General features: G+C 40.9%; 1 protein-coding gene and 1 pseudogene across 2 annotated transcripts in view; one reads left to right on the plus strand and one right to left on the minus strand.

Annotated features, from left to right (window-relative positions):
* AKAP7 (A-kinase anchoring protein 7) overlaps nucleotides 1–3,646 on the minus strand; it is a 138,210-nt gene extending 134,564 nt beyond the window's left edge. The window contains exon 1 of one of the 2 annotated variants that reach the window (XM_032651566.1): nucleotides 3,296–3,640. In XM_032651566.1, the coding sequence (XP_032507457.1) occupies nucleotides 3,296–3,551 (256 nt within the window). In that variant the 5' untranslated portion in view covers nucleotides 3,552–3,640. Of the gene's footprint in view, nucleotides 1–3,295 lie in introns of both variants that reach the window. The other variant, XM_032651568.1, reaches the window with a different exon arrangement.
* A 19,894-nt stretch (nucleotides 3,647–23,540) lies between these two features.
* LOC116763280 lies at nucleotides 23,541–23,881 on the plus strand (annotated as a pseudogene).
* The last annotated feature ends 3,436 nt before the right edge of the window (nucleotides 23,882–27,317 follow it).

Genomic DNA, 27,317 nt, shown 5'->3' on the forward strand with positions numbered 1-27,317 from the left:
CTTGTTAAATAAAGTACATGTAAACTCTTGAAGCTTGGGATTAACATACACAGACTACTATATATAAAATAGATAAGCAACAAGGGCCTACTGTATAGCACAAGGAACTCTACTCAATATTCTGTAATAACCTATAAGGGTGAAGAATCTGAAAAAGAATGAATATATGTATATGTATAACTGAATCATTTTGTTGCACACCTGAAACTAACACAACATTGTAAATCAACTATATGCCAATAAAATCTTTTTTAAAAGATTTTTAATTTTTAAAATAAATAAACTCTTGAGTGCAATGGTATGTCAAAATCAACAAGCGTCTAGAACTTGAAGTACAAATTTTGTTCTATTAAATTACAGAATAGTTGAAAACCTTTTTGTAGATATGAATTATTAACTCAGAAAAAAGAGAATACCACTTTCAAGTAACTCTTGAAAGAACTGCTGGCCATTCTATAGAACAATGTTTCTCAGCAGGGCTCATATCTGGAAGCCTTCCTCCAGTTCTCTAAGCTCTAGTGTTTGGGCAAAGGCTGGCAGACCTGAATTAAACACAGCCATCATAACTACACTTTCTTTTACAGAAGAGCAAATATTTTGCTTTGGGAAAACTGCCTTAAAATAACCAACCTTTAAGTAAAGCATTTAAAGTATAAATTCACCATTTTAAGTACTTAAAATCTGGTCTAACTATAGTTAAAATAAAATTCTATCTTTTGTACAAATCCAAATAAAAGTAACACTGCTAAGTGCATTAATACTATAAAGACAGGTGAAACTGGTTAACTACTACTAGTAGTAACAACAACAGCTAACATTTGAGCACATTTCTATGCCAGGCACAGTTGGAAGCACTTTACAGACAGTAACTCATTTAACCATGCTATCAGGGAGTACTCTTATTATACTCATTTTACACCCTAGCCGATTAAGTAACCTGCCTCAGGTTACAGCTAGTAGGTCTTGGGGCTAGAATTTGAATCCAGTTACTCAATGGCCAAAACCCACCCTTTCCAGCAACATGCACTGCTGGAAAGTTCACATACGCAGTTTATAGCACTGTAAACTGAGGCAATCCTTTCAGAAAGCAATCAGGAGCCCTGAGAATTTTCTTCTTACCCCAACTGATACAAGATAGATATCTGGGAGTCTATCATACTTGCTAAAACAGATTCACCTCAGCTCTGTTTAAACAAAAAAGAAAAAGTTTAACAACTTAAATGCCTAATAATAGGGAAATGGTTAAACAAAGGATACTCACTATAATGACAACTAAGAATAATGGCTAGGAAGACTACAACAGCTGAAAAAAGTTGGGAACAAATGCAGGATTCCCTGCTATCTGAAAGCAGAGCCTTCCTACGAAAACTTTTGTAAGCCAAAATGATGTCAAGTGAAGAAGCAATTATCTTTGGTTGAAAAATCCTTTTAGGATTTCTTCTGATTAGTGAAAACAGATGCTAATGCAGGTCTTTCATAAATGTAAAAGCAAAGTGACATAATGTGAACTTTTGAAAAAGCAGGGGATACCTGTACTGACCTTTTGAAAAGCAGATATAAGACTACTTACGCACTTGCGCTACGTTTACAATTATATATGAAAAGGCTGACATAGCTGCACTCAATATATTTCTGCTATTCAAATGTTTTAAACAGAATATTACTTTTATAAGAAAACAATGCACACATTTAAAATATATTATAAAACCATACATGAAGTGTACACTAATATTCAAATATATGTGCACTTCAGCAAATGCCTTCATCAAAGAGACCAATAGAAGAGAAAAAGGATAGTCTGCCCTTTGTCACAATGTAAGTTTCCTATTTGGATAACCAAGTACAACTTTACTGAGCAAGATTCTCTTTTATTCACTCTACTGGGTATATAGTAGGTATATTCCCCAAGAACGAGTAGAAAGGGTCAATCCCATCATCCCTGTCAGTCCTGGCCTGGCTACTAAAAATAGAAACATCTTACAGCTGGAGAAATGTTGAGAGCTGTCAACAAGTCACCTGACCTCCATGCTTTGGTTTCCACATCATTAAAAAAGAAACTAAAGTATAACCCAAATTACTAGAGAGTAATGGATTAAAGTTAATATCTGAAAAGGAATGTAAGTAAACTCCACAAACATCTTAAAGTACGCCGTCAGCATCCTCAGTTGCAAGGCCAGACACTAAAGGTGCTGGGGTGTGAATCCTTTCTCTTTGACACTGACAATCCCCTACAGGTCCCCCTTTATAAATGCATCTCAAAAACCCCCGCCCTTAGGGATTCCCTGGTGGCGCAGTGGTTGAGAGTCCGCCTGCCAATGCAGGAGACGCGGGTTCATGCCCCGGTCCGGGAAGGGTCCCGCGTGCCTCGGAGCGGCTGGGCCCGTGAGCCATGGCCGCTGGGCCTGCGCGTCCGGGGCCTGTGCTCCGCAGCTGGAAAGGCCCCAGCGGTGAGAGGCCCGCGTACCGCAAAAAAAAAAAAAAAAAAAACAAACTCCCGCCCTCAGCATCCACCTACAAGGTCTTCATCATTTAATTCCCTCAACAACTGTAAACATATTTACACTAGTTAACGGCTATTGCATAACATTTTAAGATTTTCATGCTTTTCATATCTTTTTATGCGTTTATATTACAAAAATCTCACAGAAGAGCACCTTTTCTCTAATTGGCTTGTTGGTCCCTTTCACTAAAAGTCCAACCCCTAACTCGCTCTACCCACAAAGTTCAGTCCACAGCAAATGCCGACCTGAACTGGAAATCAATTCTGAGCCCTACTTTAGATCTAGCGCCAGTTTAAAGAGGTCATTTCTACACCTAGAATAAAATCCTAGAAGGAAACCCCAAGTGTAGTGGTTCAGGTCTTTGATTGTTTGTGATAAAGTATAAAAACTGAGCTTTTTCTAAGTTTGCCGACCACACAATAACACCGTCGGAGGGCGTGTGAAGGCATGAACTTTCTAAAAGGTCATAAGACCTTCGGGAAAGCAAAGTGAAACTTAGCGTGGATTCACACCCCCGGCCTCCGGTCGCACCAGCACTGCGTGCACTAACGAAAACGCTTGCTTACAAGCAGCACTGATCACACCCCGGTTGCACTGGGCTCCCAGCGGCTACAGAGTCCCGCGCTGAGCGGGGAGAGGAGCCCCCGAGGTGGGCAGGCGTGGGGTCGCGCTCCAAGCGCTGGGGGCGCAGGGGGGCGGCGAGGCCGGGCCCTCCCCGAGGCCGAGCGCCGAGCGGGGCCCACGCCCCCGGGCTCCGGTCACCCCACCCGGTCCGCTCGGCTACCCGGGCTCACCGGCTCCGGCGCGTTCCATAGCGCTGGCGTTGGCTGGCGGCAGGTCTCTGCAGGCGGCTGCGGCCTGGCGCTGCAACCTGGGGCCAGCCGGGAGGTGGGTGCGGAGGCGGAAGCCGGGGCGGGGCCGGGGGTCGGCGGGCGAGGCGCGGAGGCGGGGCGGGGAGCGGGGGGCGGTGGGGGCTCGGGCCGCGGCGACCAGGCCTGCGGAGGCGCCGAGGCCCCAGAGCCGCAATCCCCGCAGAAGCTGCATGCCCATGCCGGGAGCCCGGAACGAGCGGAAGGGGCCGACCCGCTGCGGCTGCGGTACCGGATTCCGGCGAGAGACGCGGGCTCGGCGCGGGGGGGGGCCGGGGGCTCCTCCCTGCGCTGCGACGCTCCGCCCCCGCTCCCGGCCGGGGCCCCCTGCAGCCTTTGGCGGCGCTCAGCAATTTCCAGTGGCGCGGCCTTTAGCATCCAAGTTTGGAGGGGTGAGATTGGGCCTGGGCTGAAAGCGTTCCCCGATCCTGGGTCTCTTCAGGAGCCATGTGTTTAGTTTTAAAAAGGGCTTTCAAAACAGAGTTGTGATTAAAAAATGTTTGGGAAGAGCGAGATGTCTAGGAACGAGACCTTGTCCATCTGTATAATTAATTTACTTTGCTTTAAAGAAAAAAAAACCCAAATTGTGGCGATATCTCAAAGTTTTAACAATGGTTTCACGCCTAGAAATTAAATGGAAAGCAGCTACTGGTGTTTGTAGGGTAAAGCACTAATATGAGTAAAAACAATTTAGTTAATTAATAAAATTAATTAATAAAAAAACTTGAGTTTGGGTCAGAATTGTACTGTAGTTTTCTTTTAAGTGCAAAGAAACCATGCAGTAAGAAAATGAGGTACATCGCTCAACAAATTAATGTACCCTATTTTGCAAATGATAACACTTAACTTTTTTTTTTTTTTTGGTTGTGTTGGGTCTTCGTTGCTGCGCGGGCTTTCTCTAGTTGCGGTGAGCGGGGGCTACTCTTCATTGCAGTGCGCGGGCTTCTCACTGCGGTGGCTTCTCTTGTTGAGCACGGGCTCTAGGCGCGCGGGCTTCAGTAGTTGTGGCACGTGGGCTTCAGTAGTTGTGGCTTGCGGGCTCTAGCGCACAGGCTCAGTAGTTGTGGCACGGCAACCACAGGCCTAGTTGCTCCGCGGCATGTGGGATCTTCCCGGTCCAGGGATTGAACTCGTGTCCCCTGCGTTAGGCAGGCAGATTCTTAACCACTGCGCCACCAGGGAAGTCCCAGGTAACACTTATCTTGAATACATCCTAGAATGGAGATGGAAACAAGGAACTCACTCAGCCACAATAGTTGACATCAAAACCATACACAAGGGGCTTCCCTGGTGGCGCAGTGGTTGAGAGTCCGCCTGCCGATGCAGGGGATACCGGTTCGTGCCCCGGTCCGGGAGGATCCCGCATGCCGCGGAGTGGCTGGGCCCGTGAGCCATGGCCGCTGGGCCTGCGCGTCCGGAGCCTGTGCTCCGCAATGGGAGAGGCCACAACAGTGAGAGGCCCGCATACCGCAAAAAAAAAAAAAAAAAAAAAAATTGTAAAAAAAAACCATACACAAGAAGTCATAAAGCTTGTTACCCTAAAATAATTCTAGCAAGTTGGGTATCTGGTTTGCACACCCATAGCAATTATGGGCTGATTGGAGAGGGACAACAGATTCCTCTAAAATCTACGCTGTCCTGAGGGTGTGCAGGTGAACCAGACAAGTTTTTTCCTTAAGGAACCGGTCACCTAATAGCAGAGAAAGAAACATGAGTAGATTGCAATAGGTAATACACTAAAAGAAAAAAAAGGAATCCACAGTCAACATTGAAGAGGATCAAAATATGCCACTTTAGCATTAAGATAATTTTTGGAGGCAACTGAGAAACGGCAGATACTGAAGAACTCTCTGCCCTCCCCTTTCTGCCTAATAGCGGGGCATCAGTTTTACTTTGTGAAGGTGACGTAAATTTCCACTTGTAAAGGCAGTGCAGGTACAGGGTCCTAACCACTGGACCGCTAGGGAATACCCGTGAAGGCACAGACTCTTTTAAAAGTGTTTGTTTTCCCAAGTGCATATAGCTTGTTCAATGAACAGTTGTTGAATGAATGAATAAAAGTTTTATAGCCATCAGACCTGTACTGGTATTTGTTAAAAAAAGAAAGCAACACACCCAAATAAATTTCAAAAAAAGAAACAATGTCATGGGTAATCTTAATGTCCTAAAGCTTCACCAGCTTGAGGCTAAAAATCAGTTGATATTAACACTAATACCTAAATCTGGATAGCTAAATTGACCTATTTGTTCCAGCCAGAACTCCAGCCCCTAGTGAAATCCCTCCAAAATACATCTAGGGTTCTATACTGTGCCTGACATCACTAATGAATCTTCCAGGCTGCCACCATGCCCAGTCCTTGTCTCACTGGTCCAGTTTCCTTTCCAGAAAGTCCTCTGTCCACACCAGACATCAGCTGATTGGTGGTTCACTTGGTCATGATGGATCTTCTCAGTCCTCAGGGTGACAGTCTCTTGCAAATAAATAGAACAATTCCTCCACGACATGTTATTACACTGCTTAGTGGATAGGGCACAGTGACTGATGCCAGGAAAATTATTTGGACCTCTGAGAGATATAGAATTCATGGAGATAGCATGTTCCTTTTGTTAAAAACGAAACAACAGGCCCAAAATGGAGTCGCTTATGCTAAGCCCCACGTCACCAGAGACTTATAGTTTCTATTCTCCCAGAAATGGAATCTAAAACCAGTCAATTAGGAATCGTCTGATCAGCACTAGTTAGGTAATCTGCCTGATAGACCTCTGCCATCCCCTAAAGGGAAGTAACCTTGCAATAACGGACCCAATCTTTTGCCTAGTATAACTTCCTTGTTCCCACTCCCTTCTGCCTATAAAAATCTTTCATTTTGTACCTCTCCTTGGAACTCCTTTCTAACTGCTAGATTGGATGTTGCCAGTTTTGAATTGAGTTTTTGCTCAAAAAACTCTTAAAATTTGTAATATGCCTCTGTTTATCTTTAAACAGTTCACACATACAGCCCTTTTTCTCCCCAGATGACAGTGTACACTGCCAAGATAACTGGATTGGAAGGGTTCCAGTTCAAGCTACCACACTTTTCCTACTCCTCCACCCACCTCTGACCTCCGACCTCCAGGGCCTGCTGCTGAATTGGCATATTTGTTCTGCCAGGCTCATCTGTGTGGTGAGTTCTCTCTTTAGTTCCCTAATTCTCTTTTGTGGTGTGGTCCTGTCCCCATAACCAAAATAGTTGTTGTTTTCATTCTGGTCCTAGGAGTTTCTTCGGTCCTCCCCATCAACTACAGCTGTAAATGTTCATCAAGTAGCGAAATGGAGCAGGACCCTGTGGGGCCCGCCTGGTACAAATCCTTTCCGTGTCCCCCGTTTCCTGTTTGTAGGAAATAGGCTTCATTCAGCCTCCTTGACCCTCCCTGAGTTCCAAAGGCAGATTCAAACAGTTGCTAATCAAGGAAGGAGGGAATTCAGAAAAAAGGGAGGAACAGTCAAGAAACCATCATGCAGCCTTGGGGCAGGGTCCTGGTTCCTCTCAAGGAATCTACATAACAGTATCTTTGAGTTCTTCTACAGAAGATTCCCCCTGGTGGAGGGTGGTAACTTCAGACTGAGGGCAAGATTCCTGGAGCACTGCCCTGTTACCTCACCACCGACCAATCAGAAGAAAGTCACACACCCTGTAGCCCTCACCCCAAATTTTGCCTATAAAAACTTCTGCAAAACAAACCATCAGGGGCTTCACGGTTTTTTGGGCACGAGCCACCATTCTCCTTGCTTGACCCTGCAATAAACCTTTCTCTGCTCCAAACGCTGACATTGACCCTGCAATAAACCTTTCTCTGCTCCGAACGCTAACGTTGACCCTGCAATAAACCTTTCTCTGCTCCAAACTCTGACATTTTGGTTTGTTTGGCCTCACTGTACATCAGGCACAGGAATTTGCATTCAGTAACAGGAGGATGAAGTCATGCAGTTCTACAGGACATGGTCAAATACCAGTAGAAAGTCAACTGAGACCTTTGGTGACCCAAGGTGACTCAGGATGACATTTCATTTTGTTGGAAGAGGGACATGTGTTTAACAATAAAATGTGCATGCTTTTCAATTAATGTTTGAGTATAGTATTTGTTTAAGAAATCATTTTTATTACATTAAAAAATAATAATAGGGGCTTCCCTGGTGGCACAGTGGTTGAGAGTCTGCCTGCCGATGCTGGGGACACGGGTTCGTGCCCCGGTCTGGGAAGATCCCACATACCGCGGAGCGGCTGAGCCTGCGCGTCCGGAGCCTGTGCTCCGCAACAGTGAGAGGCCCGCGTACCGCGAAAAAAAAAAAAAAATAATAATAATAAAGGGGCAAGGGAGGCCATGTTTATTACATTAAAAAAAAAAAGAAATCACTACACCTATTTCATAATAGATTTATTTCAGTAGCCAGACACAGTTAAAGAGTCTGATAATATTAAATATCAGGGTGAACATTTTAAATTATTTTAAATATTTCTGACTTCACATTTCAAATTTATGTACATAAATTGTACTGTTTTATTCAATTTTTAAATTCAGAAAAACTCATGGAATAACATTAAAATGATCTATAATACATCAACCAGAAGTCTATCTCTCTAGATATACATATGCATACACACACCATTATAGTATATTTTTATAAAAATAGAATCATCTTGCATATGGCTTTTAGCCTGCTTTTTTCCTTGCAACATATTGTGACAAATTTCTCATGTCATTAAAAATTATTTTTTCAATGACTGCATATTAAATCTTTACATAAATGTATCACAGTGTATTTGATCAATTGCCTATTGATTATCGTTCAGTCTCATTTAAATACATCTCAGTTTTTTCATTATTAAAAATACCTCTATGATAAAACTGTATTCTATAAATCTTTGTATATATTTTTTATCATTTCCTTAAAACAAATTCCCAGAAAGAAGCTTGATAGGTAAAAGATTATGAATCATTGTAAGGCTTTTGAAATATATTGCCAAATTATCTACCAATTTACATGCTTATAAGCAGTTTATGAAATTCTAAGTTCTTTCCTCATTTTTCATTTGAAAGATAAAAATGCCTGTTATTTTACCTTGAATTTCTTTAATTGTTAATGAATCTGAATATTGCTGAATGTGTTTAAGAGCCATTTGCATGTCTCTATAAAAAACTTTTGCTTATTTTTCTTCTAGGTTGTTTATCTGTTTCTACTGCTTCATAAAATCTGTCTACTTATTAACGATTCTTTTATTTTTGCCGCACCGCACAGCTTGCATCATCTTAATTCCCCAACCAGGGATCGATCCCAGGCCCTAGCAGTGAAAGTGCTGAGTCCTAACTACTGGACCACCAGGGAATTCCCTATTTATCAATATTAATGATTTTAAAACCTTTGTCTTATATATTGAAAACAGTTTCCCTAATTTGTTATTTGCATTTTAAGTTGTGTGCAGTAGTTTTTGGCATGCAGAATTTGAAAATTTGTATATAGTCTTATGTATTAAGTTTCCTTAATGATTATATTTCTTTGCTGTAACAGTTAAAAATATTTTCCTTTCACAGGACTATTTATAGAGCCTTCTACATCCTTATTAAAATTACTTTACTTGGAATGTATCTTTTTATCCCCCCTTCTTTTTCTTAATTTCTTAAGCAAAAAAAGAGAGCTAAAATGAGGGAAAATGCAAAAGTGGGATCCCTTTAGCTATGTATTTATCTGAAGGTCTCAGCCCCAGTTGGCCTATCCTTAGCTCCAAAAAGTGTCCTCACCACCTTCCTTTTCTCTCCCTGGAGTTTTCTGTGGCCAGCCCTGACATCTAAATTTCCACAGTAGGCATGCACAAAAAACATGGCCTTCCTTTCCTGCCCCAGGACCCTTGCCACATATATTACAGCTGCCACACATATTACAGGGAGAGTGACCAGTTGTCCCAGTTTGCCCAGGGCTGTTCATTTTTAGCACTGCAGGTCCCGTGTCCCGGGAAACCTCTCAGTCTCTGGTGAAACAGATACAATTCTGATCCTCATACAGATGGAGAGAAATTAGATCATGTGTCCAAAGATTTCTCTGGGCTTAGAGAACCAGGAAAGGCTTGAAAGAAGAGGTAATATTTGAGACCAGCTCTGAAAATGGGTGGATTAAGAGAGCTAGAGTGAGAACCGGTGGGGTGGGTCACACACTGAAGACTTGGGAGGCAAGACAGTACAAGTAGATGCAAAGGAGAGCCGTTCTCCCAGTTTGACTGGTTCAGGCGGCAGAGGACTGGGAGATAAGGCCAGAAAATTAGTTTAGGACCAGATTATAGGAGGTCTTAAATGCCAGACTAAGCAATTGGGACTCTATTACATAAGAATTAGGATTTGTTAAAGAACTTCCCTTGGGACTGACTTGGTGAAGGGTGGCTCTAGAAAGACACATCTTTGAGGTCTGTGCAGGATTTATTGGAGAGGGCTGAGTCAAAACCGCACATCTAGTCAGTTCACTGTGGTACTCCAGTAATCCACATGGGAGCGTCAAAAACCCAAGCTAAGGTGGTGTGCTAGAAAAAAAATCAAAAGTGATAGATTTAAGAGATTGCAAGACAATAGTTGGTGAAACTTTGCAATCAACAATGTGGAGAAAGAGAAAATTGGTTGGCTGGCACAAAGAGGTAGAAGTGGGGTGAAACCGGTGCTCCCAGAGCAACCAGGAATGAAAAGGATGAAGAGTGAGAGGATGGAGAGAGGGGTGGGTGCGTGAGCAAGATGGCAGAAAATGTGTGCTGGATGATGGACCCTGTCCTCCATCTCTCAGAGGTCTTCAGTAAAGTCAATAATTCAATCCACCGATCTTAAGTGTGAGTGAGTTTGTTGTAGAAACCAAAAAGAAAGCTGAGGAACATAGGGCACACAAGAATTCCTGGGCTTGGAGGCTGGAAGGGTCCTATAGTTGTAAGCACCTAAGAATTTGAACTTGAACTTTCACATGCCATCAGAGTTTGAGGCAGTTTCACTGGATCTTGAGGGGCAGGAGTGACATTCAGCTGGGTTCCATTTAAATGCCCACAGAAAGACAGAGATACAATAAAGCAGGAAAATTGAGGAATATTGGGAGTGTAAAGTCAGATGAAGCATTGATCTTAGATAGGAGAGATGGGTGGGAAGTAAGCTGGGCTAGATGGATCTTGTTAAGTATTCTGATCAGATGGGACTGTGGTTAAGGGAGCAGCTTTCTAAAGGTGTCAGTTTCCCTAATGAAAATAGGTGAAGACATTTGCTGGAAGGAGAAGGCAGTACTGCAGGGAGAATCTTGCGATTTGGAAGTTTTATAAGATGTACAAATCGTCCTTGAAACTGTGGGTTTGGATGAGGCCACCAAGGGAGAGTGTATGGAGTTAAGGGACTATGGATGGAACACTTTCACTATCTTTGTGATAACAATCGAAATTAAAAAAAAAAACAAAACATTTCATCAGCTGCCTAGATTATTACATGCTTACCACATTTCTTCCTTTCTGGCTAAGAATAAGACAGAATCGCCGTAAGAACATATTCATCAAGAATATGATTCTTCTTCAGTCAGGTGAAAAGGGAACATTTACATATTGTAACGAATATGCTAGTTTGTATCATTACTCAGAGAGAATGACGTTCCTAAATCATCATTTGGTTTAGTTTTTGTAAAAACAGATCATGTCGGTTTTTCTACCCTAAAGTAGTAAGTGCACCTGACCACATTTTGGACACATGCCAAATTGGGAGATTAGACTTAACAGCTCTAATTATGCTTCCTGAATTTGATTAGTGCTGGGGATTAGTTTCTCATTTGATAGTTTATAGGATTTCTTACCTTGAAACTCTATGTTTTCTTGGCTATTTTTTATATCATACACATCATGTAAACCTTCATTATACTTTGCAGTAGAGCATTCTGCATTAATGATTTGTTGTTGTCACTCTCTAGTCAGATCTCCTGAATACTAAAAGGAAAGTGTTAAGAGGTATGTTAAATTCCACTTTCTGGGGTCATCAAGGCTGTATATTATTATTTGTTGGTTTCATCTTCCTCTTCACATGCTAGAAAGTATTAATGCAGTTTATGTTTACATTTGTTATTTTTCACTTCAGTTATTTTCAGGGAGATATTAACATGGATTATATTAATAGGATATTAGTATCTGGCTTGGTAGATTTCACATCTTTCTAAATTTAGTCATCTCATGGCTTACTTGGCATAAGTGTTCCTCATTTTTTACCTGTGTAATTGATATTTAAATCATTACACAAGACTTCACTGGCAAGACTAATCTCATTTGCATGCCAATCAGAGTGTAATTGACAATTATATTACGAGGTTTTCTTTGAATAATTAAGAAGGAGGTGATATAAGAAAGAGAAAAAAAAAATAGAGTTTAAAAGTCCCAGAAGGAAATAGAATCAGAGTTCGAGGAAACTTGAGTCTATTCTCCCTTGTACAGTAAAGGATTCTCTTACCGATAGTCACCTATTTGAATACATTCACTACCTAACAGCTTTTTGCCTAGACAGTATGTGGTTTCAATTCAAAGAATATCTTTCATTGTCTATTGACACATATCTGTGTAATGAAAGAAAGCCAAAATAATGATAATCAACAAAACTGGAAAGATCCCCTCTCTATAATGTATCAACTGCCCAAGATCTGACTCTTTCAACCTTTATCACTTTGTAGTAACATAGTACAGTTTATAGACATAATTTGTACATGTAGACAAATAATGTATAATAGTTTACACCACTTTTATTTAATATTTTTCTTTTTTTTTTTTTTTTAATATTTCTCTAATAGCTATTTCAAATGGGTATTTTTATCTATAGCATAATTTGCACTATATCGTAATGTTTTACTGTATGATACCGTCATCTGTTTAACCAGTCACTAAAACTTGGTCATTTTGACAAAGTTGGCTTTCCAGTAGAAGGCACTTACAAATATCCTTGGATTTTTTTTCCTTTCTTTTGTATTATTTTCTTGACGCATATATCAAAAGTAAATTTACCAAGTTAAGAGAAACTTATTTGCTTTTCCGACTTTTGTTTAGTAGTATATCAGATTGCTCTACAGGTTAAAAAAAAACAAAAAGGTAGTGTAAAAGACATCTGCTCCCCAAAAGCCCTCACTACATTGGGCTTATTATTTATTTGGTACTTCCTAATTCTCTACAGTTGCACTTCTTAAATCATCAGCAATGCTAAAATTTTTCCAAAGGTCAAATATTTATCAAGTACCTAATATTTGCCAAAAATCCACTGGATCTTATAAATAGGCATCATTGTCCATAGGCAGCATAGGAGTGATTAAGAGCATAGACTCTGAAAGCCAGATTGCTATCTGTGATGAGCTTTGGAAGCAAGCCTCCCATACAATCAGGATTGCCTACCCAATTAAGTATGAGTTCTTCAGCTCTGCATTCAAGGTCTGCCATGGCTCATCTCTACACACTTCTTTATTGGGGGAGGGAGGTTGTTATTATTTTTTAACACCTTTCAAATACATCAGGCAAACTAATAAATTAGCTATTTCCTAAGCATCCTTGAAGACCTCCAAAAACTATATTCTAGTGTATGATGTAAACTTCATCTAAAATATCTTCTTCATTACCTGTAGAAAAAATTGCAGTTCTTCCTTAAATCTCCATCTCATATGTCTCCTTCATCTGATCTTTCCAACCAAATGGGAATATTCTCTACTCTAAAAATCCCCTGAGCTTTATTCTCTTTTGCAGTAGTTAAAATATTCTACCTTCCATGATAGGTAATCCTCTTATTGGATAGTTAGCACCTTAAGGGAGCCTAGCACTTTGCTTAATACTTAAGACAGACTTGATTTTCTTTTTTTTCTGAAACAAATCAAAATTGATTGATCTACACTTACACACCAAAGCCTTATCTCATCCATGCTATAAAAGTGAAGTGGAAAATCTAGGCAATTTCCAGGTGATTTTAAACAATATATATTTTTAAATTTTTATTTATTTATTTATTGGCTGCATCAAGTCTTAGTTGCAGTGTGCAGGCCACCCTTTATTTGTGGCATGCCAGCTTCTCTCTAGTTATGGCACATGGGCTCCAGAGAGCATGGGCTCATTAGTTGCAGTGCGCGGACTCTCTAGCTGTGGTGTGCGGGCTCAGTAGTTGCCGTGTGCAGGCTCAGCTGCCCCATGGCACGTGGGATCTTAGTTCCCCGACCAGGGTTGGAACCGGCGTCCCCTGCATTGTAAGATGGATTCTCAACCACTGGGCCACCAGGGAAGTCCCTAAACAATATTTTTGAGTTGATGATGCAGCAATTTCCTCACCAAAACCTTTGAGTGGCTACACTTTTTTTCAATCTTTGCCTCGTTTCCACTATAGAGATTTGACTTCCGTAATTCCCATGGTTGAATCTCAAAGTAATTGACCCCAAGACCTTGAGCTAATCTTGACAGAAGCAAGAAATTTACCAGCAGCTTTGTTTACCAATATGGAAGGACTTAGAGCTTCAGACTCCTCAATTATGTGCTATTATTATTGCCTAATAGTCTCTCTTCTCTCCAACAATTTTTAAAAACCATCTCTTTGTCTTTGGAGCACTGTAGTTTTACTTTTCTGGATCTAGACATGAATTTATTTTCCTTACCCGCTGGGAAACATGGGGCTTCCTGAATCTGAAAATTGGTATCTCTCAACAATTCAGGAAAATATACAACCATTGTTTCTTGTATCATTGCCTCATCCTCATAATCTCTTTCCTTCTTCTAGAATTCTAATTAAATTGTGTTAGAAATCCTCTTTGTCTTCAATTCGTTTTAACCTCTCTATATTATTCTCCATCTCCTAGTCTTTCTGAGCTTCATTTTGGATAAGTTCTTCAAATGTTTTCTCCAGTTCACTAATCCTTCCTACAACTTTGTCTAATAGGTTATTTACCCAACCACTGAGTTTTGAATTTCAGGCATTATATTTTTCATTCATTCATAGGCCTCTATTTGTTTCTTTTTCAGGTCTCCTTGTATTTTTTTTTAAGTCTGTTGCTCATGTTTCCAGGTCTCTCCTTTTAAGTTTTTAAACATGTTAATCACATTATTTTGTATTCTAAATGTGATAATTTGAATTTCTGAAGTCTTTGTGGATTTGACTATACTTCCTGGATTTTCTTCCTGATTCATACTTTTACTTCCTTTTTCTTCTTATATATTTTGTGAGTTTTTATTGTGAGCTTATGTTGGATTTTAATCTGAGGAAATTCTTAGAAACCTGGTTTGAAGTTACATTCCTCCAAAAAGATACAGGTTTGTTTCTATGTCACCAGGGGGCACTATTAACCAGGAACAGTTTAAATTTGCTCTTTGATGTTTCATACCACATAGGTAGGGTTGCCAAATAAAATACAGGACACCTAGTTAAATTTAGATTTCAGATAAACAACAAACACTTTTTAGTGCAATATTTGGAACATACACTAAAAAATTGTTCTTTATCTGAAATTTACTGGGCATCCTCTATTTTTATTTGCTAAATCTGGCAACCATACACATAAGTAGCTTGAAATTGGCTTCAAACTCATGTAAGGGCTTGCTTAAGTTTATGAATTCTCAGGGAATTTTTTTTTCCATTCTCCCAGGGCAAAGGTTGAGACAGGTTAATTTTCAGTGTCTTCTTCTTTAAGGTGGATTTATTTCTTGCTCATTCTTATAATAATAGCATTGTTCATTAGAATCTCAGATCTATGCAGTGATCTCCCATAGATCCTTGGCTTTATCTGCTATCCTCTACACTCCATGTAATTATCAAAATGTAAATACAGGGCTTCCCTGGTGGCGCAGTGGTTGAGAGTCCGCCTGCCAATGCAGGGGACACGGGTTCGTGCCCCAGGCCGGGAAGATCCCACATGCCGCGGAGCGGCTGGGCCCGTGAGCCATGGCCGGTGAGCCTGTGCGTCCGGAGCCTGTGCTCCGCAGCGGGAGAGGCCACAACAGTGAGAGGCCCCCGTACCACAAAAAAAAAAAAAAAAAAAAAAATGTAAATACAGGGTCCCTTAGGTTGACCCTTAGTGTGAAAATCAGCTTTACAGATCACTTACCTTTTAGAAGTATTTTCTTTTCCTTTTTCTTCTTTTTTTTTTTTTTTTTTGTTTCTGTAGATTCATTACTGTCTTGCCAGCTCCATGAAACATTAAAAAATATTTCTAGGTAGTTTATCCAGTATTTCTAGTTGTTTTTGGCAGCAAGGGATTAAGGAGATGATGTTGTGAGGGGGAGTCATCCAGAGTATCTCAAATGATATTCTATCAGAACCATATGTCCTTCAGTCCTTTTTACTTGCTGGCTCTGATATCTGGTATCCTTGGTATCTCCTCCAATTTTTCATATTCCTTGCCAGTAAGTAGGTGTAATCCAGAATAGTTAGTATCATTTGACTTTGCTTTCATACTCTGCAAAGGCTGGTGATCTGTCCAGTGACAAACTGGCTCTGAGCTCCATCTAATGACTTGGGCTCACTGCCACATCTATTTGCTACCAGTCAGTGCTTTTTCTCTGAGGTTAGAACCTACTTCCCTGTGCCCTAATCTCTTGAGGAATTTTATAAAATATAGGTCAATCTAATGCTGCCACCACCACCACCCCAACTTGTTTTCCCAGTTAGTCCAAAGGAATCCTATTCTTTTTGGTGTTTCTGGAACCACACCTAAGACTTCTCATGGGATTAGCCTTAGATTATTTTTCTAGTTGCCGTTAGGAAGATCTGTTTTCAGAGCAGGGTTAGATTCCCCTGGGCACCCCTGCCTTCATGGGTGAATGACCAGCAGCATCTTTCTCCTATTAGTCTCGACATCAGAGTTTTAATTTGTCTTTTTTCTAGGACCACTCAGCAAGGTATATTCCTAGTACCAATGGTGTGCTGGAGCTGACTCATACCAAATTACAATTGCAATAGCTAATTGTTGAACTTCAGGAATTTTGAAAGCTGGTGATTAAGACCAGCTACTATTAAAAATTAAATTATATCTTTGACATAAATCACAGCAAGATCCTTTTTGACCCACCTCCTAGAGAAATGGAAATAAAAATAAACAAATGGGACCTAATGAAACTTAAAAGCTTTTGCACAGCAAAGGAAACCATAAACAAGACGAAAAGACAGCTCTCAGAATGGGAGAAAATATTTTCAAATGAAGCAAGTGACAAAGGATTAATCTCCAAAATTTACAAGCAGCACATGCAGCTCAATATCAAAAAAACAAACAACCCAGTCCAAAAATGGGCAGAAGACCTAAATAGACATTTCTCCAAAGAGGATATACAGATTGCCAACAAACACATGAAAGAACGCTCAACATCATTAATCATTAGAGAAATGCAAATCAAAACTACAATGAAGTATCACCTCACACCTGTCAGAATGGCCATCATCAGAAAATCTACAAACAATAAATGCTGGAGTGGGTGTGGAGAAAAGGGAACCCTCTTGCACTGTTGGTGGGAATGTAAATTGATACAGCCACTATGGAGAACAGTATGGATGTTCCTTAAAAAACTAAAAGTAGAACTACCATATGACCCAGCAATCCCACTACTGGGCATATACCCTGAGAAAACCATAATTCAAAAAGAGTCATGTACCAAAATGTTCATTGCAGGGCTTCCCTGGTGGCGCAGTGGTTGAGTCCACCTGCCAATGCAGGGGACACAGGTTCGTGTCCCGGTCCGGGAAGATCCCACATGCCGCGGAGCGGCTGGGCCCGTGAGCCATGGCCGCTGAGCCTGCGCGTCCGGAGCCTGTGCTCCACAACGGGAGAGGCCACAACAGTGAGAGGCCCGCGTACCACAAAAAAAAAAAAAAAAAATGTTCATTGCAGCTCTATTTACAATAGCCAGGACATGGAAGCAAACTAAGTGTCCATCAACAGATGAATGGATAAAGAAGATGTGGCACATATATGCAATGGAATATTACTCAGCCATGAAAAGGAACAAAACTGAGTTATTTGTAGTGAGGTGGATGGACCTAGAGACTGTCATTCAGAGTGAAGTCAGAAAGAGAAGAACAAATACCAAATGCTAACACATATATATGGAATCTAAAGAAAAAAAAAAAGAAAGTGGTCATGAAGAACCTAGGGGCAAGACTGGAATAAAGATGCAGACCTACTAGAGAATGGACTTGAGGATATGGGGAGGGGAAAGGGTAAGCTGGGACAAAGTGAGAGAGTGGCATGGACATATATACACTACCAAACATAAAATAGATAGCTAGTGGGAAGCAGCCGCATAGCACAGGGAGATCAGTTCAGTGCTTTGTGACCACATAGAGGGGTGGGATAGGGAGGGTGGGAGGGAGGGAGGTGCAAGAGGGAAGACATATGGGGACATATGTATATGTATAACTGATTCACTTTGTTATAAAGCAGAAACTAAAACACCATTGTAAAGCAATTATACTCCAATAAAGATGTTAAAATAAATAAATAAATAAAAGAAAAAAATTAAATTATAAAAATTATAGTTAGATAAATCTTAAAAGATGGTAAGTATAAAACTCTTAGAAAAAAAATATAAGGATCAATCTTTGTGCCTTAGGCAATGATTTCTTAAATATGACACGAAAAGTAAAAATGACGAAAGAAAGTAGATAAATCAGACTGCATCAAAATTTAAAAGTTTAATGCTTCAAAGGACACTTCTAAGAAAGTGAAAATGCAACCCACACAATGGGACAAAATATTTGCAAATCATAAATCTGGTTAGGGACTTGTATCCAGAATATGTTTTTTAAAACTCTTGAAACTCGATAATAATAAAAACAAAAAACCAATTAAAAGATAAATGATTTGAATAGACATTTCACCAAAGTAGATATACAAATGGCCAATAAGCACATGAAAAGATCTTCAACATCATTGAGGAAATGCAAATCAAAACCCCAATGAGGTACTTACCCACTAGGTTGTCTATAATCAAAATACAAACAATAACAGATACTGGTGAGCATGTGGAGAAATTAGGAATGTTCAGAATAGGCATATCCATAGGAACAGAAAGTAGATTTGTGGCTGCCTATAGCTGGGAGGCAGGGGAAGGCTTGATGACTGCTAATGGTAATAGGGTTTCTTTTTGGAATGTTGAAAATATTCTAAAATTAGATTGTGGTGATGGCTGCACAACTCTATAAATATACTAAAAATCATTGAATTTTATCCTTTAAATGGATGAATTGTATGGTACATGAGTTATATCTCAATAAGATTTTATTTGAAAAAAAGATAATAAATATTTAAAACACCATTTTCTAATTATTTTACATTACCTATGCTCTTGAGGTTATTTACTAAGAGATGGTACCCAAGTGCCCCTAGAACATAGGATCAAATTGTACATGTTAAACCAGCAAGGACTGTTTATCTCAACTAAGATCTTGTTTATTTCTTTATATCAGACAGCCAGATGGCAGTGAGTGATAATACTCTGTACTAATCCCTTGGGAAGACTCGTTAGCTTGAGCTTTAGACGCAAACAATAATGATCTGTACCATTATGAGAAATGTAACAATGCCAGAAAGGGCTTCAGGACAAATAAAATGATTGGAATGTGGTTATATATACAAAAGATCTCATCAGTCATCCTGCTGCACTCCATCAACAAATATTTGTTGAGAATTATAGAAAATGCAAAAATGAATTAGATCCTGTTTCTGTACACAGTCAAGGCTCAGTCAAGAAAATAGAAAGCAATTTAAATATTTAAAGCTAAAGGCATTTAATACCAAGAAATAGGTATTTATAAACTTTTGAAAGGATTTAAGGGGTGAAAGTCAGAGGAGATACCACCAGCTTTCAGATTCACTAAAACTGAATCTGAAACTTCTTGCTTTCATACGGAAGTCAGGAAGATGAAAGGGACCAAAATCAATAATCCTCGTTGCCCTGCCGCCCTGGGGTGACAGGCTGGACAGGAAATATGGAAGTTGCTGCAAAAAGTCCCATCTTAAATTCACACGTCCACGGCCACTGCCACGAAAGAGAATGGCTTCTATCTCTCCTGAATCTAAACTGTATTTGTAAGCCTTCTGGCAAGGAACTACTTGGAAAATGTAGTTCTCATTCATCCAGTCCCTGCAATGAATGAAAGGGAGAGAATCAAAGGGATTGGAAATGGTGCTAAGTACCAACAAATAAGATGTGACTCATTACCCTAAGGGTAGTCAGATAATGTTCTGAGACTAAATGTAGTATGCATTAGAGATTGTTTCTTTGTGGCTGCATATGCAAGTTGCAGAAATCTAATCTTTCCCTTGGGTAACTGGACACGCCTGGAACCACTGGACTCCTAGGCACTTTACCAAGTTAGCACGCCCTGATTTCTTAGGAGTTTATCTCCCACCCTCTAGCAGAGGTCTTAAGAAACGTAAAGGTTCCTGTGAATTCTCCTCTCTTGTTCCAATCATCATTACATCACTAATATACAGTGGACCAGTGTGAAGTCCTGTGGTGTGACAAGACTATCAAATTCCCTGTGGACTAGATTATGACAGAGAGCTGGAGATCTGATATAGCCTTGGGACAGGACTCTTGTGTACTGCTGGGTAAAAGTAAGCTGTTTCCGGTCTTTACTTATTAGCAAAGAATAAGAGTCAGAGAAAACTAGAGCTTGTAGGCTGACCATTTTTTGTTTTGTAAACAAAGTTTAATGGGATCCTAGCCGGTTCCCATTCATTTATGCATCATCTATGACTGCTTTAACCTTACGACACCAAACTGAAAAATTGGGACAGAGACCTTACTGACCAGCCAAAATATCACCCTTAAATAAAGATAAATAGCAATAAAACAAAGTTTTAAGTTTACTTCTAAAAGTAAATACTAAAACGTATTTATAAGCGTTAAAGCCAAATACTTTTTCCTGAGACTTGAAATAATAACTATTTAAGTGGACTTTTCCCCCAGTCTTCACATTATAGTATAAAATAGCCAGAGCTGTGCTGCTTTCAATCTCTGATAAAAAAATAATAATAAAATTAAATTTAAAAACTTTACAAAAATCTGTGTGTTCTTTACATGATTGGACAAAGTTATTTCCCATATTTGATTGACAATTTGTTATTACTTCTAATGATGCACATTTAAAACTTTGTTTGTTTGTTTGCCTGTTCTGAAACAACTCCAATGCAAATTTCAGCACAAGTCAGGACCCTCATTTGCAATTCGCTGGGCGTCACTGCTGAAATGCCATATTGACCTGAATGAAGAGAGGCTGGTCTACAGTGTAGACCCAGAGTTCTCTGTTTGTCGAGTAAACACACTCACTTCAAAATCTAGATGTGGGTGGAGAAAAGACAATGGCAAATGTTGACTCTCTGATCTTTTAATTTGTAGTGCCATTTGTAGACGTTTTTCTTATATTTTTGAATTCTCATTTCCCCATAATAATTTATAATTATATAATGTTTCATAGGGTTAGAGTCTTCAATATCCGTATCATCCCAGAAAGTGTTTTCTTCTCACATTTCATAGTTAAGGAAACTGAGGCTCAGAGTCAGTAAATCACCCAGCTTCACAGAGAAAAAGACTGAAGAGAACAAATATTCACCAAACACCCACTATATTATAGGAACCATCTTAAGCCGGAACACATCTTCATTTTTAGACTCCAAGTCCGTTATTCTTACCAGACAATTTATTAATTCCAATCATTATGAGCATTGGGGATGGTTACATAGCGGTGGTGATAACTTTTAAACACAAAAAAATATACCAAGCACTGCACCCAAACTGAGAATAAGATGACTAGGAAGATGGGAGACACAACTATAAAACTTTATGGCAAAATAATATGTTTATATTGCTACATGAAGAATAAAACTGAAGAAAAGGACGTACTTTATAACAGTTTATTTGTGACGTTCTGAAATACCTAACCACAGGAAGTTGTAAAGTGTCTATGGATTATTATTATGATTATTACAGATCAAACATCTTTTGGAAATGATTCAAATACAGTCCTGCTTAAATTCAGAAGCTGTATGAAATGTTTCCCTCCTCCATTCTGTAAGCAGATAGCTTAGGAGGTCCCCAGTGAAAGAAAACCAGGAATGGCTTTCTTGACATAAGAGAAGCCATCTTTGCTCTAAGTCATTTTGTGATCTAAGCCTGGCTACAGTGCTTTCCCTTGAATAGGTCTCAGTAATCAGTGATCTTAAGGGAAGTAAGGGCATTCAAACGCAAAGGAAAAGCAGTTAAGAAACAGTTCAGCAATAAAAGAGTCCTAGTTCCTCCTCAAGGCATATGCATAACAATTTGATACAGTCTTAGACTTCTGCAGGAACTAAAGTCCCCACCCAGGTGGGGGATGGAATGAAGATGTTGACCTTCCAGACTTCAATCTACTAAGGCTTGGACTCTGTTGACCTTTGCCCCAATTCTATGCTGAATTCTCCTCTGCTCAGGCCCCTTCATGAATATGCATACACCCTTAGCTTAAAGCTTCTTCAGTTTTCCTGTTTGGGGAGACACTGCTTTAAGAAAGATCCCAGGTGTTTTCCTTGATTGCTGCAAGTAATAAATCCTTCCTTCTCCCACTCTTTGGCTTGGTTGTATCCTCTGGCTCAACACCAGCAAAGACACTGTTTTTGGGTAACAGTTCTATTATTCTATGATACTGTCTCTAGTAACAGGGTGTTTGTTTCCCCGACTTTAACATCCTATAAATCTGTTGGGAAAGAGTTGTAATCTCAGATGTGGATGTGCTTTTTGAATTATCCGTCATCAAGCTGTGTGCAAACATGCAGCAGGAATAAGTATGCCTTTCTTTAGCTTCTTGCTAAGGCTGCATGCTTCCAGATTCATCAGAGTTACTAATTTATTATATACACCCTATGTGCTAGATTTGTGAAGACTATTAAACAACTTATTAAATCCTTTCCTACATAATAGATTTTGAGTGGCCTAGTCAAAACCAATGCTAGTGGCACATAACCTTATTTAGAAAGGTTAGATAACATACAAAAGAAACTAAACAAGCATCCTTTTGCCATCTAGGACGGGTCAGCAGACTTCTTCTGTAAACCGCTGGACTAAATATTTTAGGCTCTGCAGGGCCTTTATGGTTTTTGTTGCAACTACTTAACTCTCCATCACAGTGCAAAAGCGGCCATGGATAATACATAAATGAATGAATGTGGCTGTGTTCCAATAAAATTTTATTTATGGACACTGAAACTTGAATTTCAGATAATTTTCATGTGCCACAAAATACTATTCTTTTTATTTGTTAAAAACCATTTGAAATGTAAAAACCCTTCTTAGCTTGCACACCATGCAAAACAGGCTATGGACCATAAATTGTCAATCCCTGATCAATGCGATTACTATCTATGAAAGAAAATACAGTTGCAGATGGACATGAAGGATGCGGGTAATATAATATTAAAATAAGTATAAAACTCAACGTTAAATATTTAAAATATTTTCATACCAAGAGTTGGAAAGATGAGACAGTATTATGTGGGTTCCATATCTCGATGGAGTAGACCTACCTCTCCTTAGATGAGTAATTTCAGCAATCCGTAGGGGAAGGATCTGAATGACTGCATACAAAAAAATGAAAAATAAAGACACGATCCCTTCAGATTCCTCATAGTTCTTAGCCTTATGTTGTCTGGAAGTTGAATTTCTTCCCATACGACTCTCTATACTTGGATTCTATTTTTTGTTGTGGTTGTTGTTGTTTTTTAAATAACTGACCTGTGTATTAATCAGGGGTTCCTGGAGAAACAGAACCAATGGAAATATATATATGTGTGTGTGTGTATATATATGAGTTTTTAATAAGAAATTGGTACGTGCAATTATGGAGGCTGAGAAGTCCCATGCCCTGAAGTCAGCAAACTGGAGACCCAGGAGAGCCAGTGGTATAGTTCCAGTCTGAGTCTGAAAACCTAAGATCCAGAAGTGCCAGTGGTGGAAGTCCCAGTCCTAGAGCAGAAAAAGACCAATGTTCCAGCTCAAGCAGTAAGGCAGGGAAAGTATATTCTTTCTTCCTTCACCTTTTCATTCTATTCAGGCTCTTAATAGGACTGAATGATAGCTACCTACTTAGGGGAGGTGTGATATTGTGATTTATAATAAGAAATATAGTTTCCAGTGGTGATGACCTCCCCCACAAGAGCATGCCTCTTGCAAAGGACCTCCTTCATTCCTCTCCAGAAGAGGAGAACAGGAAGCACAAGAAGAAGTACCTGGTACAGAGCCCCAGTTCCTTTGCAAAGGACCTCCTTCATTCCTCTCCAGAAGAGGAGAACAGGAAGCACAAGAAGAAGTACCTGGTACAGAGCCCCAGTTCCTACTTCATGGGTGTGGAATGACCAGGATGCTATAAAATCACCACCATCTTCAGCCATGCGCAAATGGTGGTTTTGTGTGTTGCCTGCTCCACTGTCCTCTGCCAGCCTACAGGAAAAAAAAGCAAAGGTTTACGGAAAAATGCTCCTGTAGACAGGAGCAGCCCTGAAAGCACCCTGAGCTAAGGTGGGTGGGAAACCATTCCAATGAACACATTTTGGACTTAAAAATTGTGTGTGTGTGTGTGGAAGAGGGGGGCAGCTTTGTCCCCATTTCTGGCGCAGAGCTCCCAAAACCCTTGGAATTTCCTGAGTGATAAGAGAAAAGGAAGGATCTTTTGTTTAATATTTGATCTGTTGTCCTCAGTTCCTGAAGTTGCTTCAGAGCCATGAAGGTGAAATGGGTGTCCTGTTATTCAGAACCACAATTGAGTTTATGTTAGTGATGTGACTTTTGGAAATCCACTAAACATGGTGGGGAAGGTAAGGCTGGTAGCCAGGGGAGTCAACCATGTGATTAGAGGTTTGGAACTTTCAGTCCCACCCCCTGGTCTCCTGGGAGAGGAGAGAGCCTGGAGATTTGACTTTAGTCACCAATGGCCAATGATTTAATTAATCATGTCGATGTAATGAAGCCTCCATAAAAACCCCCAAAGAAGAGGGTTCAGAGAGCTTCCTGGTTGGTGAACACCAGGCTGGAGATGCAGGGAGAGTGGTGTGCCTGGAGAGGGCAGAGAAGCTCAGCCCCATTTCCCTCATTTCCCTTGCCTTCTGAATCTCTTCATTTGGCTGTTGGTTCACATCCTTTAATATCCTTTGTAACAAGTTGGTAATCTAGTAAGTAAAATGTCTCTCTGAGTTCTGTGATCTGCTCTAACAAATTAATCAAACCTGAGGAAGAGGTTGTGGGAACCTCCAATCTATGGTCAATTGGTCAGCAGCATAGGTGATAATCTGGGTTTGTGATTGGCATCCAGAGGGGGAGGGGCAGCTTGCAAGACTGAACCGTTAACCGCTGGGATCGGATGCTATCTCTGAGTAGACAGTGTCAGAATCGAGTTGAATTTAGGACATCAAGGACATCAAGGTGGTATAGGAGCTCCTGAATGATAGCTACCTACTTAGGTAGGTAGCTATCATTCCACTACCGCGTCGGAATTGGTACCCTTTCCGGAGGGGAATCTGCTCCAGAAACACACTCACAGAGACACCCAGAAATAATGCTTAACTATAGATCTTGGCACCCCAAGGCCCAGGCAAGTTGACACAAACTTAACCATTACACCTGTATTTCCAAAATTATGGAAATACACTTGTAGATAGTATGATAGAAGGTAGATAAATGGTGTATGGTGAGAAAATCTATCAGCTCTCTTACTAAAATCAGACACTAGTCATCCAAGCTTTGGAATGGAGGGAGGACCTTCAAGTGAAGGCTGTGACTGGAGTTTGGAGTGGGCACTGGAATCCACAGGCCTGAATAGAGTCTCCAGAAATTCCCTGCACTGAACATCCCTTGTTCCCTGCCTCAAGTGTTTTTGCACATTTTTTACTCCACTGCTGTAGCAAACAGCTTCATGCAGTTAGCACCTGCAGTTAGCACCTTGCCTCAGTTGCTCTTTTTTTAAAAAACGTTTATTTATTTATTTGGCTGCGTTGGGTCTTCATTGTGGCATGCGGGATCTTCGTTGCGGCATGCGGGATCTTCGTTGTGGTGTGCAGGCTCTTCACGGGCTTCTCTCTAGTTGTGGCATGCAGGTTTTCTCTTCTCTAGTTGTGGCACTCAGGGTCCAGGGCAAGTGGGCTCTGTAATTTGCGACATGTGGGCTCTCTAGTTGAGGCGCACGAGCTCAGTAGTTGTGGCGTGTGGGCTTAGTTGCCCCACGGCACGTGGGATCTTAATCCCCCCCTCCCCCCGACCAGGGATCGAACCCGTGTCCCCTGCATTGGAAGGCTGTTTCTTTACCACTGGACCACCAGGGAAGTCCCCTCAGTTACTTTAACTCCCATTTTTACCTTGGGGCTTCCCTGATAGCATAGGGTGAAATGTCTACAAAGACCTATCTGGCATTCAAGGAAATGCAGACTGGAAGTGTGAGAGTTTTATGCTTCGGGGGACAGCCCTTGGCTGGTGTGGGACAGGAGCCAGTAGGTCCTAGGCTCGTCTTCCTTCCCTTAATGGACAATTCTGAGGCTCTTTGAAAGGTCCTGGCAAGACAGCATCTTTTATTGGCTTTCTCTTCTTTTTTACTCAGGCTCTGCTTTGAAGGGTGTGTAGGATACCCACAGGGTCTGCTTGGGTTATCATAACAAAATACCATCGACTAGGTGGTTTAAACAACAGAAATTAATTTTGTCATAGTTCTAGAAGCTGGAAGTCCCAGATCAAAGTCTGGGAGGGTTGGTTCCTACTGAGAACTCTCTTCCTGGCTTGTAGATAGTCGTCTTCTTGCTATGTCCTCACGTGGCCTTTCCTCGGTGTGTGTGCAGAGAGGGAGCGTAAGCTCTCTGGTGCCTCTTTTGTACGGGCACTAATCCCATTGGCCCAGGCCTGACTCTGTTGACCTCATTTAAACCTAGTTACCTCCCAAAGACCCCATCTCCAAAAACCATCACATTAGGGGTTGGAGATTCAATATACGAATTTGGGAAGGACACAAACATTCAGTCCATAACACAGGATAAGACATTCACCTTTCTTCCCTTGGGGAATCACTGTCTTTTTTTTTTTTTTCACTGTCTTATTTTTACTGGCACAGTTATCCTGGCTTCAGAGGCCACCACTCATTCCTTTTTTAAAAAATTAGTTAGTTAATTAATTAATTTTTGGCTGTGTTGGGTCTTCACTTCTGCGCACAGGCTTTCTCTAGTTGCGTGGAGCCAGGGCTACTCTTCATTGTGGTGCGCAGGCTTCTCACTGCGGTGGCTTCTCTTGTTGCGGAACACAGGCTCTAGGAGCCTGGGCTTCAGTAGTTGTGGCACGCGGGCTCAGTAGTTGTGGCTCACGGGCTCTAGAGCACAGGCTCAGTAGTTGTGGTGCACAGGCTTAGTTGCTCCGCAGCATGTGAGATCTTCCCGGACCAGGGGTTGAACCTGTGTTCCAGGCACTGGTAGGCAGATTCTTAACCACTGCTCCACCAAGGAAATCCACCACTCGTTCTTTTTTTTTTTTTTTGCAGTACGCGGGCCTCTCACTGTTGTGGCCTCTCCCACTGAGGAGCACAGGCTCCGGACGCGCAGGCTCAGCAGCCATGGCTCATGGGACCAGCCGCTCCGCGGCATGTGGGATCTTCCCAAACCGGGGCACGAACGCGTGTCCCCTGCATCGGCAGGTGGACTCTCAACCACTGCGCCACCAGGGAAGCCCCACCACTCGTTCTTTAATGCTCTGATCCAAGCCTTAGTTGGTAGCCATAATTAGTGAAATGAATTAATTTCTTGTAGGAGCTGAGTGATATTATTGTGGTTAATTATAGAGAACATGGGCTATAAAATAAGGTGTCCTCTTAGTTCTCTGAGGGCTCCAGTGGGAGCTTAGCTTAGACTTGCCGCTCTGATGACTGATATCAGATTACCCTAGATTAGGTGTTCTCAGCCCTGTCTGCA

Source organism: Phocoena sinus, chromosome 12 (assembly GCF_008692025.1).
Source record: "Phocoena sinus isolate mPhoSin1 chromosome 12, mPhoSin1.pri, whole genome shotgun sequence".
NCBI lineage: Eukaryota > Metazoa > Chordata > Mammalia > Artiodactyla > Phocoenidae > Phocoena > Phocoena sinus.